General features: G+C 42.7%; 1 protein-coding gene across 1 annotated transcript in view; it reads left to right on the top strand.

Moving 5' to 3' along the window:
- The first annotated feature begins 2045 nt into the window (after window positions 1-2045).
- DNAAF9 (dynein axonemal assembly factor 9) overlaps window positions 2046-12987 on the top strand; it is a 597478-nt gene continuing 586536 nt past the window's right edge. Inside the window, exon 1 of the mRNA XM_069205040.1 lies at window positions 2046-2302. Within this exon, the coding sequence (XP_069061141.1) occupies window positions 2229-2302 (74 nt within the window). The 5' untranslated portion in view covers window positions 2046-2228. The remainder of the gene's footprint in view (window positions 2303-12987) is intronic.

Here is a 12987-nt window from a genome sequence, read left to right as displayed (position 1 = left end):
TGTGGGGTCCGTCAGGCATTGCAGTGCCGGCCTGAATAAGGGCCAATGCTCACTGATGAAGCATGTCACCTATGGGTGAGTGAGGGCAATTGTTCTAACTGAACGAATATGTGTTGACATGGTGACTCCCCACCTAATTGGCTAAGTGGAGTCCACATCATCGGAACAGTGTACTTTATTTTGTAGTACCTGCTGTAAGACAGAGACATATATGTCCTTTGTGTTAAGGCATCACATCACCTAGTAAATAGCCATCTTCAAACTCCCCATGTTCCAGGCGTTTCTGTACTCCACTTTGCCTGAAGATATATGCAGCATGGGTGCTCCCTGGGTATTTGGCCATTATATCTGTGATGACATTATGGGCATCACATACCACCTGGATGTTGAGGGAATGGGTATTTTTCCTGTTTCGGAATAGGTATTCAATATGTGACAGAGGACAAATAGGAACATGTATCCTATCTACACCTCTTAATACATGGGGGAAGTTGGCAATCCTGTAAAAGTTGATTTTTCTATTGTGTATTTCTACTGCATTCCGGGAGAAGTATATGTAATTGTTCATGCTAGGAACCAGTTAAGGAAACATGACAGTGCACTTTGGAAGACCCCATCGTCAATTGCAATTAACACCTGGTAGATACCTGAGGCCAAAAGGTGCAGTGAGCACAACACCTGCACATGCGTCAGGATTGAGTTGCTGTGCAGGGTACTGCCTTTGGCATAGCTATCAAATATAAGATCACAGTGTATTTCTCATAGATTTCCTGTATTTTTCATGGATTTCCTGTCTGCTGGAATATGGTGAGCTTGACTCTGTAAATCCACTCCTTTCTCCTCCTCCTCTGCTGGGCAGACAGAAATTGCCTCCTCATAGCAATCACATAAAGTGCAGCCATTATGAAAACCCCTGATTCATTTTGGGTCACCTTTTATACTTTGCACACAGTAACCACATGATTGGAATCAGTGTAAAACTGCATGTGCAAACAGGCATTTTTGCAACTAGTCACAATTTGCATCAGCATCTAACATACGGTTTGTGACTCGAAAATACCGATTCGGTACTTGCAAGTTGCAAAAACTGGTCACTATTGGTACCAAATCACACATTGGTTGCATCGCTATTTGTGGCTATCGAATGGCGTTCATACATACTGAAGTCACTTTTTGGATTGCAAATATGTTTGGGACTAATTTGCGAGAAGCAACACTTTAGTACATCTAGCACTAAATGTATAGGTTGAGGGCCAGATTTTGCATCGGGGTTGTGTCAATTTTTTTGGCACAAGCCTGACGCAAATTCTCATTTGTTAAATATTGTAATGCGCTCAAATTCAATCATGGTATACCTACTAAACCTGTGTGAGGTTTTAAGATTTGATGTCACTTCTTGTGAGGTCATGGGCTGTGATGCCACTTCCTGTGATGCTACATACAACTCCATGCATGGTGATGTCACGCACTGTGATGTCACGTGCCATTATGTCACTTGCAAACTGCCTAACTTGGGTAGTCACCCCACTTCTCATTTTAGGACTTGTGCCCAGGGCGCACATATGATTTTCTACTCAGTCTAAAATTTTAGTTCTTGGATAATTCTAAATGTTGTCACGCACTGCCTGGCCAGCAACCATACCAGCTGATTTTCTCACACCCTTGTTGCTGAACTAAAATGCGCATATTAATTTTACACCAGCGCCCCATTTGGTGAAACGTGGAAGTGCGGAAGAATCCTATTTTCCCTTCTAAAGATGGTTGCCTAATCCTAAAGTGAGAAGGGTCCAAAAGACTAAAAGCTTGTCTTCCCAATAGAAGATGGCGTCAAGTTTAAAGCTAGTCTCATTAAGGACCAAACACTTGTTCCCAAAATCAAGGACCAGTTGCCATTGCAGAGGCACATCATTCCCCGATCAGACATGGCGCAGGTTTGCACTAGTCAGGGTGGCATCCAACCGCTCTCAAGAGAAATTAAAACAGTCCGCTCAAAGATGGCGTCTGCGTCAGCTGGCGACGCGCTACGCCCCAGCCCCGAAAGGCGTCCTCTCTCTGCGGGGCGGGGGCTAAGCGGAGGGAGGGCGGTCGGATCTCCTCCGCCAGGGAATGAACAGGGACAGAGGGAAGCAGGGAGGGGAAAGGAGAGCGACGCCTCATCTCCCAGGCATTCAGCGAGCAGCAGCGTCGGCGCCCCGAGAACCGGCTCCTTGTCTTGCGGCTCGCGCGCCATGGCCTTCCTACGACCCCCGGCGGCCTCGCGGGGCCGCGCGCCCCCGCTGCAGCGCCTCTCGCCCTCCGTCAGGTGAGATGCGCGCGCCCGCCCCTGTCACTTCGAACCCAACGGTTTTTTTTCCCCCGCTAGGTCTGTGTCGTTTGGTTGCCAGGGCGGCGAGCAGGGGGAGGGGCCGCAGCCGCGCCCGTGGCGTGGACCCCCCCAAAACACACAATGGCAGCGTGCCCTTGGGGTGGGCTTCAGGTGCGCATCCTTCTGATGCCCCTGGCACCGGAATGTCACACATGTGGCAGTGGGGAGATCCGCGGCGCCTCCCTGCTCGAGGCGCGCGGGGAGGGAAAATAATGGTGCGAGCAACCTGGTATGCACAAAAAGTCACACAGGGGGTTACTTCTTCTTTAATATTTACTTTTCGGTGTAAGCCTCGCCTGCAGCCCCGAAGTGCATCTAAAACCTGGCAATAGGTTTTAGCTGGGCCAACCTAACCCAGGAGCTCGTAATTATTATATTGTATCATTTGTTTACTGTATGTTTACATGTAATACAAAAATACAGTTTACTTTAACACATAATGTACACTGTTGTTCATAACCGCCGTATAGGCATCCCGAATGGGGACTAACGGCCGGAGTTGTTGACTTTGGAACAGAGGACCAACATCCTGTGATTCTGAGCTAATCAGTCCACATCCTCCCTGCCAAAGAATCACAAAACACTGACCTTGTGTAATATAATCTGGCGGTCGTGTATAGCGCTGTAATGCGCCAGGGCCAATTCCACGCTATATAAAACTGGAAAAATAATGAAAGTACCCAAAACAATCACTGGCATAGAATTGCTCACACGTCTTGTAAATGTCACGACCACTGTTGCTTAACATGTCATTTATGTGAAGATATTCTTGCATCGTGTTCTTTATCAAAGCATGCGTTTTATTCGTATGAGCTGTTTGAAGACTTTCTGAACGTTTTTGCAGTTGTCATGATACCATAATCACTAATAGTTACTTGACATCAGTTATTAAAGGAACACTTTCTTAGCGCGACATCACAGCTTGTATAGCATGATTGTACAGAATAGTTTAGCTGTCCCGGTTATAACAAACTTCTTTTGTTGTGGTCGCTATCGCGATACTTTGTGGCTACTTAGCATTGCGATTTTCATCTTTGCTTTTGCTCTCTCTGAACCAAAGACGGACTGATTTTCTTTCGCAGAAGCTAGTATGTGTCTTTACCTTTTACTCGGCAGTTCGTCTGCAGAAGGCCCAAATCTGGCTTGACCAAAACATTCGACTAAATCCAACTATTATTTTTTTCACTTGGGGAGTAACTATTAGCTATTACTGCGCCAGTGTGCCTCTGTTGTTAAAACAGGTTTCCTAACCTTGGTTGGCTTTGTTTGGCATTCCAGAATCCCGATGCTTTGTGCTGTGGTTGGTTTTGTTTGACTGCGAGAACTAGACACTTGCACAGTAAGGGCTGTTAACCTACCTAAGGTTATGTAATGCTGCTAATACATGGGAACAAAATAAAATAAAGGTGTTAAAGTACTGTCTAATGCAAAGTTCCTTTATACTCACTGTTGCAGTTGGCCTCAGAATTGTTTAGCAATCACCACCTGCCTTCATCCTAGCACTTACTTACATTTTATGTCAGAGCATACTTTTTAGGCAGTATTAAGTAACACTTTTGTTTAAAAACACATATATATATATATATAATATGGTCCTTGTTTCGGGTTTATGTCGTCTACCTATTATTTATAAAAAGTGAAAACGTTTTGCATCGGGTTATTTCTTTTTGTGCTGTTTACATGTTGGTGTAAATGCTCAGTTGTCTTTTTGCTGGCTGCTCTCATCTCCCGAATGGCATTAAATGATGACCAATGCCCTTGAAAGTGACCTTACAGCTGCGTATTAACCCGATGCCAGTTTTTGAACAAGCTTTCGAGCTCTCTTGTAATGTGATTAAACATTTTGATTTATCACTGTCGAGTGATCTATTGATTGAAATGTGCTTTGCTGATGATAAGGTAACAAAGTCCCCGAGCGGAGGATCGCCATACATTTCAAATGAGCTCCTTTGTGAAGTGGCATCCGCTGGGTCAGATCAGGTGACAGTGCACAACATGATACCACGTGTATGGACGTCCACTGCAGCCAGCATTGCAAAAAAATACGGACGGTGTGTTAATCGATAGTTGTGGATTTTATTTTACAAGCGGTTTTAATAATATATTTTTTAACATTCATGGGTTTTTAAATAGCTCACCTGCCTCAAGCTTTGTGGACAGGTACAGAAAAATAGAGGGCCTTCTTCCCTAGGAACATGCATTATGTAAAGGCCATGCACTTGTTAGTATTTGTTTTTTCTAGCACTTTTTTTCTTGTAAAGCTGTCAGGCACGTTGCTTGTGCATTGTTGTCATGTTAATATGTTTTCCGCCTTGTTGCTTTTGGTCTTTTGTTTTATTTCTGTCACAGGACATTGTCATCTTTTGATCAGACTTCCCTGTTTGAAAACTAATGATCATGTCCGTATACCTGCGAAGGGAGTATTTTTCTCCCTAGTGTTAGAAATTGAGGGTAAAATTAATTCTTATGGAGTGACGAGGCAGTTCTTCTTGATTTTTTTTTTTTTTTTTTTTTTTTTCCTTCTATAAATTAGTACTGAGCTTTATATATTTTTAATTTCAAACCATGAGTAATTATTGTTTTTGTTTTATTTTCTTTGTAGAAAATACAGTACATGAAAAGATTTGGTTTTCACTGTAAAGGCCCTTTCATATTAGAGAGCAATACAATTAGAGCTTCATCTTCTTGCATTTTACTACAGATGTTATTGTCCTATATATGAATTGTGGCATAGGTGGAAGCTAGAGTACAGATCTGTGTATCTATAACATGTTTTAGGTAATTCTGACATACATCTACAAGTATTTCCTTGGGGTTGACAGAGCTTGTGATGGGCCACATCGCCAACTACAAGTAATCCTGGCTGTATTTCACATCGAAACAATTTCTTCAATCCTCATGTTTGAAGCAGCATGTTTAAGAAAATTGCTAAACGTTCGTGTAAGTTTAGGTGACTTGTTAAAGTTAATCATGAGCATTAATTTTGCACCTCCCCTTTGAAGACAATCACAGAAATATAGGCTGTCTAGTGGGCTGTGTACTTATATATTTAGAAGTCCTGTAGAGTGCTATGTGTAACATTAGCTTACTTCAGAGTATTGAGGATGGAATAGAAAAGTCATGTGCAAAAGGAATGAAAGGAAGGTTGAGTACGATAGGGTGGGAAAGTAACTGTGTCCACAGATTTTTAAAGTCGCAATCCCTAATAAGGATACCCTTCAGTTGAGAGGAAGCCCAAAGCAATCACTTTTCCGAAGTTTTCTGAAATGGTTAGGTTTGGCTGCGTTTTAGATCAAAATTGAGAACGTTGTGTAGGTCCTTGAATTCCCAGGGATATGTCAGCATGTTTTGTCCTCTACAAATTTCTTTGATTGATTAGGTGTTTGGATACTGAATAGAAGGTTTTAGAAGACCCATATTAAAGTGCCCGTTTCCGTAGGTATTTTAGGCTTTTGCTGCAGTAAGCATTGTATTCACTGCAGAGGATATTACATTTAATATTTGATTTTAACGTCAACTGGATCCACTGGCGGTGGGTTTGATGTAGTATTGCAGAGGTTTAGACACTTTCTGGGTTCCTAGTTGTGTACTATTATGCAAATATTGATTCCTGAATCTTTTGTTTTAGTAAAGGTGAAGATAACCCTACACATATTGGGTAGCTTGGGCTTTGGAAATGATTGCTTCATGCACAGTGGGTGCCAGTTCCTGTCTCTGCAAATTGGTTATAGAAGCTTATTAGTAGCAGTGCCAGTAAAGGGCAAAATAGCTTATAGAACGCAGTCGTGTAGCCATCTGGGCGATGGGCTTTCCCAGTATGTATTTTCACTATGCTGGAGATAATTTCCCCTATAGCTATGTCATTTTCTAGTGTGGTGGCTTGCTGATTTGTAAGTTTCGGAGTATTGATTGTATCAAGGTAAAAGATGATGTTGGGTTACGATAGAGGGTCAGGGGAATATAAAGATGTATAGAATTGTCAAAAGGCCTCGACAATACCGTCGTTTTTATGTTGTTTTCACCTTGGTACTTGATGATTAAATATATAGTGCCCTTCTGAATCTGTACAATTTACAAGCTTTGTTCCCTCTTTGTTGTAGTGTTGGCAAAGATGCAGTAAAGCATTTGCCACCCTTTCCATGTGTAGGGCTTTGAGCTGTTGTCAAGTTTGTGTGGCTGGTGCCATTTTGTTGTGAGGCAGTTAGTGTTTTGCCTCTAGTTCCTTAACTCTAGCCTCCCGTTCTAGCCTTTTATCTCGCCTTTCAGCATTATTCTTGTCTGTAAGTGAAATCAGGTCCTGGAGTCTGCTGATCAGCCAATGCCATGTGTTCTGTCTAATTGCATGTTCCCTTGAATGATCTTGGGAATATGTGGTGAAACAGTTGCTTTGTATATTTTTTCCACATCCTATAACTACTCCTGCTTCATATATTGGACCTGCAAGATCTGTTCTCAGGGTCCTCCAGATGTTCCTGGAGTCTGACGTTATGGTCTCTTAGTTCTTAAACTTTTCTCTGGAATGACTCCAGCTTTTCTTCATTTGCATTTCCTATGACTTCTGAGGAAGACAAATTAGGAGGTAGTAGTATGTGCATGAGAAGTTGTCCTTTGGATAGTTGTGAAATTGGGGAAGTCTGCGAATACTAAAAATACAGAAATGTCAAAAGATATAGCGATGCTTGAAATCCTGCTGGTTACATCCAGAAGAGATTAAATTCAATGAATTGCGGCATCAGGCAACTGTGATGCAGTAACCTAATAGGAAATGTTCAGTTGTTAGTAATTGGTTGGATCTCCAAGAGCTCTCTGATGGTTACACTGGTCAGCAAGTTAGATTTAAGTAGCTGATATGACACAGCGGTGAAATTCAAATACAGCACTAAATACAACCGAGAGGGGGTGCCAGTAGAAATTGAAAGTATTAATTCTGCATTACTAAATTAGAAAAAACACATTTAGGGAAGTTATTATATTGCTTGTACCATATGCACTAAATTTCCTTTCCTTCTTCATGACACTTTGAGAAACAGTACATAAACTTGAGAAGAGGCAGTGTGTGTGAAAAATAAATGTTATTTCTGAAGACTTCACACGTGTGGCGGTTTTTCGCTTCCTGGCTCTGCTATAAGCTCAGTGACTTTTTAACTCTTTGTGAGTGAGGCCTCCTGTGACCAGAACATGATTTGTTGGGAAGCGCAAGATGAACTAGACTGTGCAGCATAATTCTCTTATCTGACAGTTTGTTTCTCTTCTAGTGTGGTAATAGGCCAGGACCTCAGAAGGGTTTGTGTTGCGTTTCTTGTGTGAACCTGCTTACACACGTAAGAATATAGGGAGCAGAGCTAGATTGTTCAATGTGTAATACATTGATTGAAGAGCTAAATGATATATATGGCCTTAAAAAAACTGATGGGGAAGGACGGGTAGCTTTAGGAGGAAACGTAAAGTGAGAAATCAACACAGAAATGATGTCTTACTAAACATCACTGATGCCAGTGCAATGCATGACCCCCATTGGAAGTGATGCAGTGTTTCCTTTACTAGGTAGCTTCGACCTTTGGCAAGGTGAGCAGTTAGAGGTTGTCTTTAGATGTTGGGGCACATTACTTTTTTAGAGAGATGATTAAGGCACAACAGTCACGTCCCCAACATTAGGCTGCATCCATATCATTGTTAAGCTATTTCTCCATGAACATTTCCTCTTGGTATTGTTTAAGTGTAGGCCATCTCATTGTTCATCATTTCATTGTAAGTAAAACAGTGGAAAAATGTAATAATAGTTGAATAATATTTTTTTTTTTTTTAGGATAGGGCTAGGATAAAATGTTAAGGTTTAGGGGCGATAAGTAATGGGTTTAAGGGTAAAGGGATTGAGGGTGAATGATTTAGGAACTAAGCATGAGGATTGAAGGGGTTAGGAGTGAAGGATTGCAAGAGGAAAGGTGTAGCACTATTGGCTTAGGAGTTAAGGACTTAAAGGGAAATGATTTAACGGTGAAGGGTTTATAGAAGAAGATGAGAGTTTAAGGCTGATGCCTCAAAGGGTGACAGGCGAAGAGTTTAGTGGTGATGGATTATGAGTTTAAGAGTGAAGTGGTATGGCCTCACTTTTTTAACCTATTGACTGTGGCAATTTTTTTTGCTAATGCTGTGCAATAACTGCAAAAATATATAATAGAATGGAAAAGCTCAGTGACTTGTGTGCACCTCTCGTGACACTTGAGCGCAAAACTTGACGATCTATGCATGCACATGTGACATGACAAAGGTACCATTTTATTTATTGTTTATTTACTGTTCCAGAATGGTGGACATCACTTGAAAGGGTAAATAAAAAATACTTTTAGCATGCACTGAAATGTCTTTCAAAATCGCAGCAGCAAATGGCAGCTGTCGGGTTTACTGGGGAAAATGTTTCTTAGCACGACATTGGGAGTGGTGGGGAGCAACAGCTGATGGAGTAGAATTCAGTGGGAGAGGGAAGTGGGCGGAGGAGTAGACAGTAGAGCACTGGACAAACTTGTGGTAGGGAGAGGAGGGAGCAACATACATTGTGCTGAGCAGTATTTAACCCCTTCGCTGCCAGGCTTTTTCCCCCTCAGGTGCAGAGGCTATTTGAGGTAGTTCACGTTTATGCCCTCATAACTTTTTGTCCACAGAAGCTACCCACGCCAAATTTGCGTCCTTTTTTTCCCCAACATCCTAGGGATTGTAAAGGTACCCAGAGTTTGTGGGCTCCCCTGGAGGAGAGCAAAACATTAGCCAAAATGCAGCTAAAATTTCGTTTTTTAGGAGAATAATGAGAAAAAAGTGCTGCAGAAGAAAGCATGTGTTTTGTTTACCCTGAAAATGGCATCAACAAAGGGTTTGCAGTGTTAAAATCACCACCTTCCCAGCTTTCAGGAACAGGCAGACTTGAATCAGAAAACCACATTTTCAACACAATTTTGGCATTTTACTGGGACATAACCCATTTTTACTGTTTTTTGTGTGCTTTCAGCCTCCTTCCAGTTAGTGACAGAAATGGGTGTGAAACCAATGCTGAATGGTGGACAGCTAAACATTTTTGACAAGTAAACAAAATTCTGAATTCAGCAAGGGGTAATTTGTGCAGATCCTTCAAGGTTTTCTACAGAAAGTAACAGCTAAAATAAAAACAAAATTGAAATTGAGGTGAAAAAAGAGCCATTTCTGTCCAAGTTTTCTTATATAAAATTTTCCAGCAATTACCGATTTTCAAAAGCAATAAATATATTGTTACATCTGCTGGACTCTTCTGGTTGCAGGGCTATATAGGGCTTGTAGGTTCATGAAGAACCCTAGGTACCCAGAGCCAATAAATGAGCTGCACCTTGCAATGGTTTTTCATTGTATACTGGGTATACAGTTATTCATTTGGTGAAATATAAAAAGTGAAAAATAGGTATCAAGCAAACCTTTGTATTTCCAAAATGGGCACAAGATAAGGTGCTGAGAAGCAGTGGTTATTTGCACATCTCTGAATTCCGGGGTCCCCATACTAGCATTTGAATTACAGGGCATTTCTCAAATAGACTTCTTTATTTACACACTGTCTTACATTTGGAAGGGAAAAAGGTAGAGAAAGACAAGGGGCAATAACACTTGTTCTTCTACTCTGCGTTCCTCCATGTCTCATGATAAAAATGGTACCTCACTTGTGTGGGTAGGACTAGTGCCAGCAATGGGAAATGCAATGTGGGCACGTCACAGTTTTACTTTGAAATCTGACGTGTTTTTTGGAAAGTGCCTAGCTGTGGATTTTGGCCTCTAGCACAGTATGCACCTAGAGAAACCTAGCAAACCTGTGCATTTTTAAAAACTAGACACCTAGGGACTCCACAATGGGGTGACTTGTGGGGCTGTCACCAGGTTCTGTTTCCCGGAATGCTTTACAAACCTCAAACAAATTTGGCAAAAAAAACCACTTTTCCTCAAATTTTGGTGATGGAAAGTTCTGGAATCTGAGAGGAGCCATAAACTTCCTTCTACCCAGCATTTCCCCACATCTCCTGGTAAAAATGGTACCTCACTTGTGTAGGTGGGCCAAGTGCCTGTGACAGGGAAGAGCCAAAACAATACGTGGACGCATCAAAATGATCAATTACAAAACTACCTGTTTTTCCAGAGGGCGGGGGCACCTGCGTTTTTGGTCCTGGGCTCAGCAGCCAACTTGGGAAACCTCCCAAACCCAGACATTTCTGAAAAATAGACATCCGAGGGAGTCCAGGGAGGTGTGACTTGCATGGATCCCCCAGTGTTTTTTTTACCCAGAATCCCTGAGCAAACCTCACATTTAGCTAAAAACAAACAAAAAAACAAAACAAAACATATTTTTCCCACATTTCTATGTGGGATCACTGCACTAGCATGAATTTCCTACCACCCAGCGGTTCCCCTCTTTCTCCCGATAAAAATGATACCTCACTTGTGTAGGTGGGCCAAGTGACTGTGACAGGGAAGAGCCAAAAACATATCGAAATGGAGGGGGAACTAAAGCGGCTTCAAAAGGGCAGTTTGGAAAAAAACGTTTTTAGGCTGAGAAGTGTGGCAGAATTTTTATCGGTATAGATGTGACAATGCTGGGTGGTAGGAATTTCGTGGATTCCTGCAGATTCTGGAAGGTTCCATCACAAAAATGTGGGAAAATGTGTGATTTCAAGCAAAGTCGACGGTTTGCAGGGTATTGTGGTAAAGAAAGTGGTGCGGTGTGCATGTGAAGCACACCACCTTGGACTCACCAAGATGTTTAGTTTTCAGATGTGTCTAGGTCTTCTAGATGGCAGTGTCCCAAAGTCCAAAAAGGGCAGCCCTCACCACCATTTCAAGTGGGATGATTTTGAGAGTTAGCCAAGATCTCATAGCCCAAATGTAAAATCAAAAATCCAAAATAATCAAATGTCCTCTTGCTTGCCGTTGGGATAAGATCTTTTAGTGTGCAGGGAGGTAAGGGGGATCTGAAAGGCTGTTACCCCTTTCATTTGGGGTGGGGGCATTACCATGCCCATACTGGTTGGTAGCCACCACCCCACTTTTTTTTTTTAATTCCCTGGCATCTAGTAGGCTTTCTGCCCCCCCCCCCCCCCCCCGGCAGAACAACTTTGTTCCCATTTATTTGGGGTGGGGGTATGGCTGTACCCCCACCCTCTTTTAAAAAAATAAAATAAAAAAGTTCTTCCCTGGTGCCTAGTGGCAGATGGGCCTTCCGAGAATAGGCCGATCTGCCCCCGGGTGGGGCAGAAATGGCCAACAGTAATGGGCCCCGATGGGGAGCGACCATTGTCCAAGGGGCTGCCCCCCCAAAACAAAACATACACACACACACACATCCCTGGTGCCTAAGTGGTTTCTGCCCCCCTTGGGGACAGAGGGGCCTAAATAACCTAAAATAATTTGCCCCCATGGGGAACGGCCCTTGCCCAAGGGGCTGCTCCCTTTACGTAAAATACTAAAGAGAATAAAAATCCCTGGTGTCTGGTGATTTCTGCCTCCCTTGGGGGCTGATTGGCCTAATAAAAATAGGCCGGTCTGCCCTCAAGTAGGGCAGAAATGGCCTAAAATAAATATCCTCCCCCTGTTAAAAAAAAAAAAAAAAAAAAAAAAAAAAAAAAAAGCAATTAACCCTGGTGTCTAGTCTTTTTTTTTTTTTTTTGCCCTCCTTGGGGGCAGATGGGCCTAATTAAAATAGGCCGATCTGCCCCACAAAGGGGGCAGAAATGGCCTAGAATAAATTGCCCCCCTTGGAGAGCAACCCTTGCCCAAGGGATCGCCCCCCTCATGTGCAAACCTCCCTGGTGTCTAGTGGGCATTCCTACAGGATGATCGCTTTGCAATTGTACTGCAGGAATGCTCGTAGAGACATTAAAAGGAAAGGAAAAGCCTTTCCTTTTCATGCCTCTCCGACCTCCCCTGCCCCCCTCCTGAGGAGAAACAAATCAGTTTCTCCTTGGATCGCGCTGGAAGCCATGCTTCCAGAGCAATGGAGGTGACCTCTGATGTCATCAGACGTCACTGGGGGTCGGGGTGGTAGGGGAAGCGATTTCCCTTCCATCCCTGTCCAGGGGAGGGGGTGGGAGTCCCACAGGAGAGTGCAAGCGATCCTCCCGTTGGCTGGTGCAGGACGTAACTGTTAGGTACTTGGCACAGCAGCTCTGTAGCAGACGACATAACCGTCCTGTCCAAGGCACCCAAGGGGTTAAGTGAGAAGGAGCATACAAGGGAGGAAGCAAGAAAACATGTACATATGGAGTCTTGAAAGAAAAAGAAGAGGATAGCTCCCCAAATGTGATCAGTGGAAGAATACAAACAATCCAATCAAAAGGATTACAAAGACGCGCTGCTACAGGCGAGGAACAAACATAAAATGGGGACATTAGTGACTGGTGTGCCAACTATTCGGGTTTACTTATCAGTCTCATTTACATCACCCAAAAAATAGCTGTGAAATTTTATTTTCACTCTTCAACGTTCAGAAAATATTGTTCCATCTTCAAAACATTTCCACATGTTTTATTACAAGAGCTTGATTTCTCAGTGCCAGTTCTTGTGTTGATCGCCAAACTTACTATAGAATACCCTGCAAACTAATTTCAATTGCTCAGAAA

This window comes from Pleurodeles waltl, chromosome 1_2 (genome assembly GCF_031143425.1).
Source record: "Pleurodeles waltl isolate 20211129_DDA chromosome 1_2, aPleWal1.hap1.20221129, whole genome shotgun sequence".
Lineage (NCBI taxonomy): Eukaryota > Metazoa > Chordata > Amphibia > Caudata > Salamandridae > Pleurodeles > Pleurodeles waltl.
This window is presented reverse-complemented; position numbering and strand designations above follow the sequence as displayed.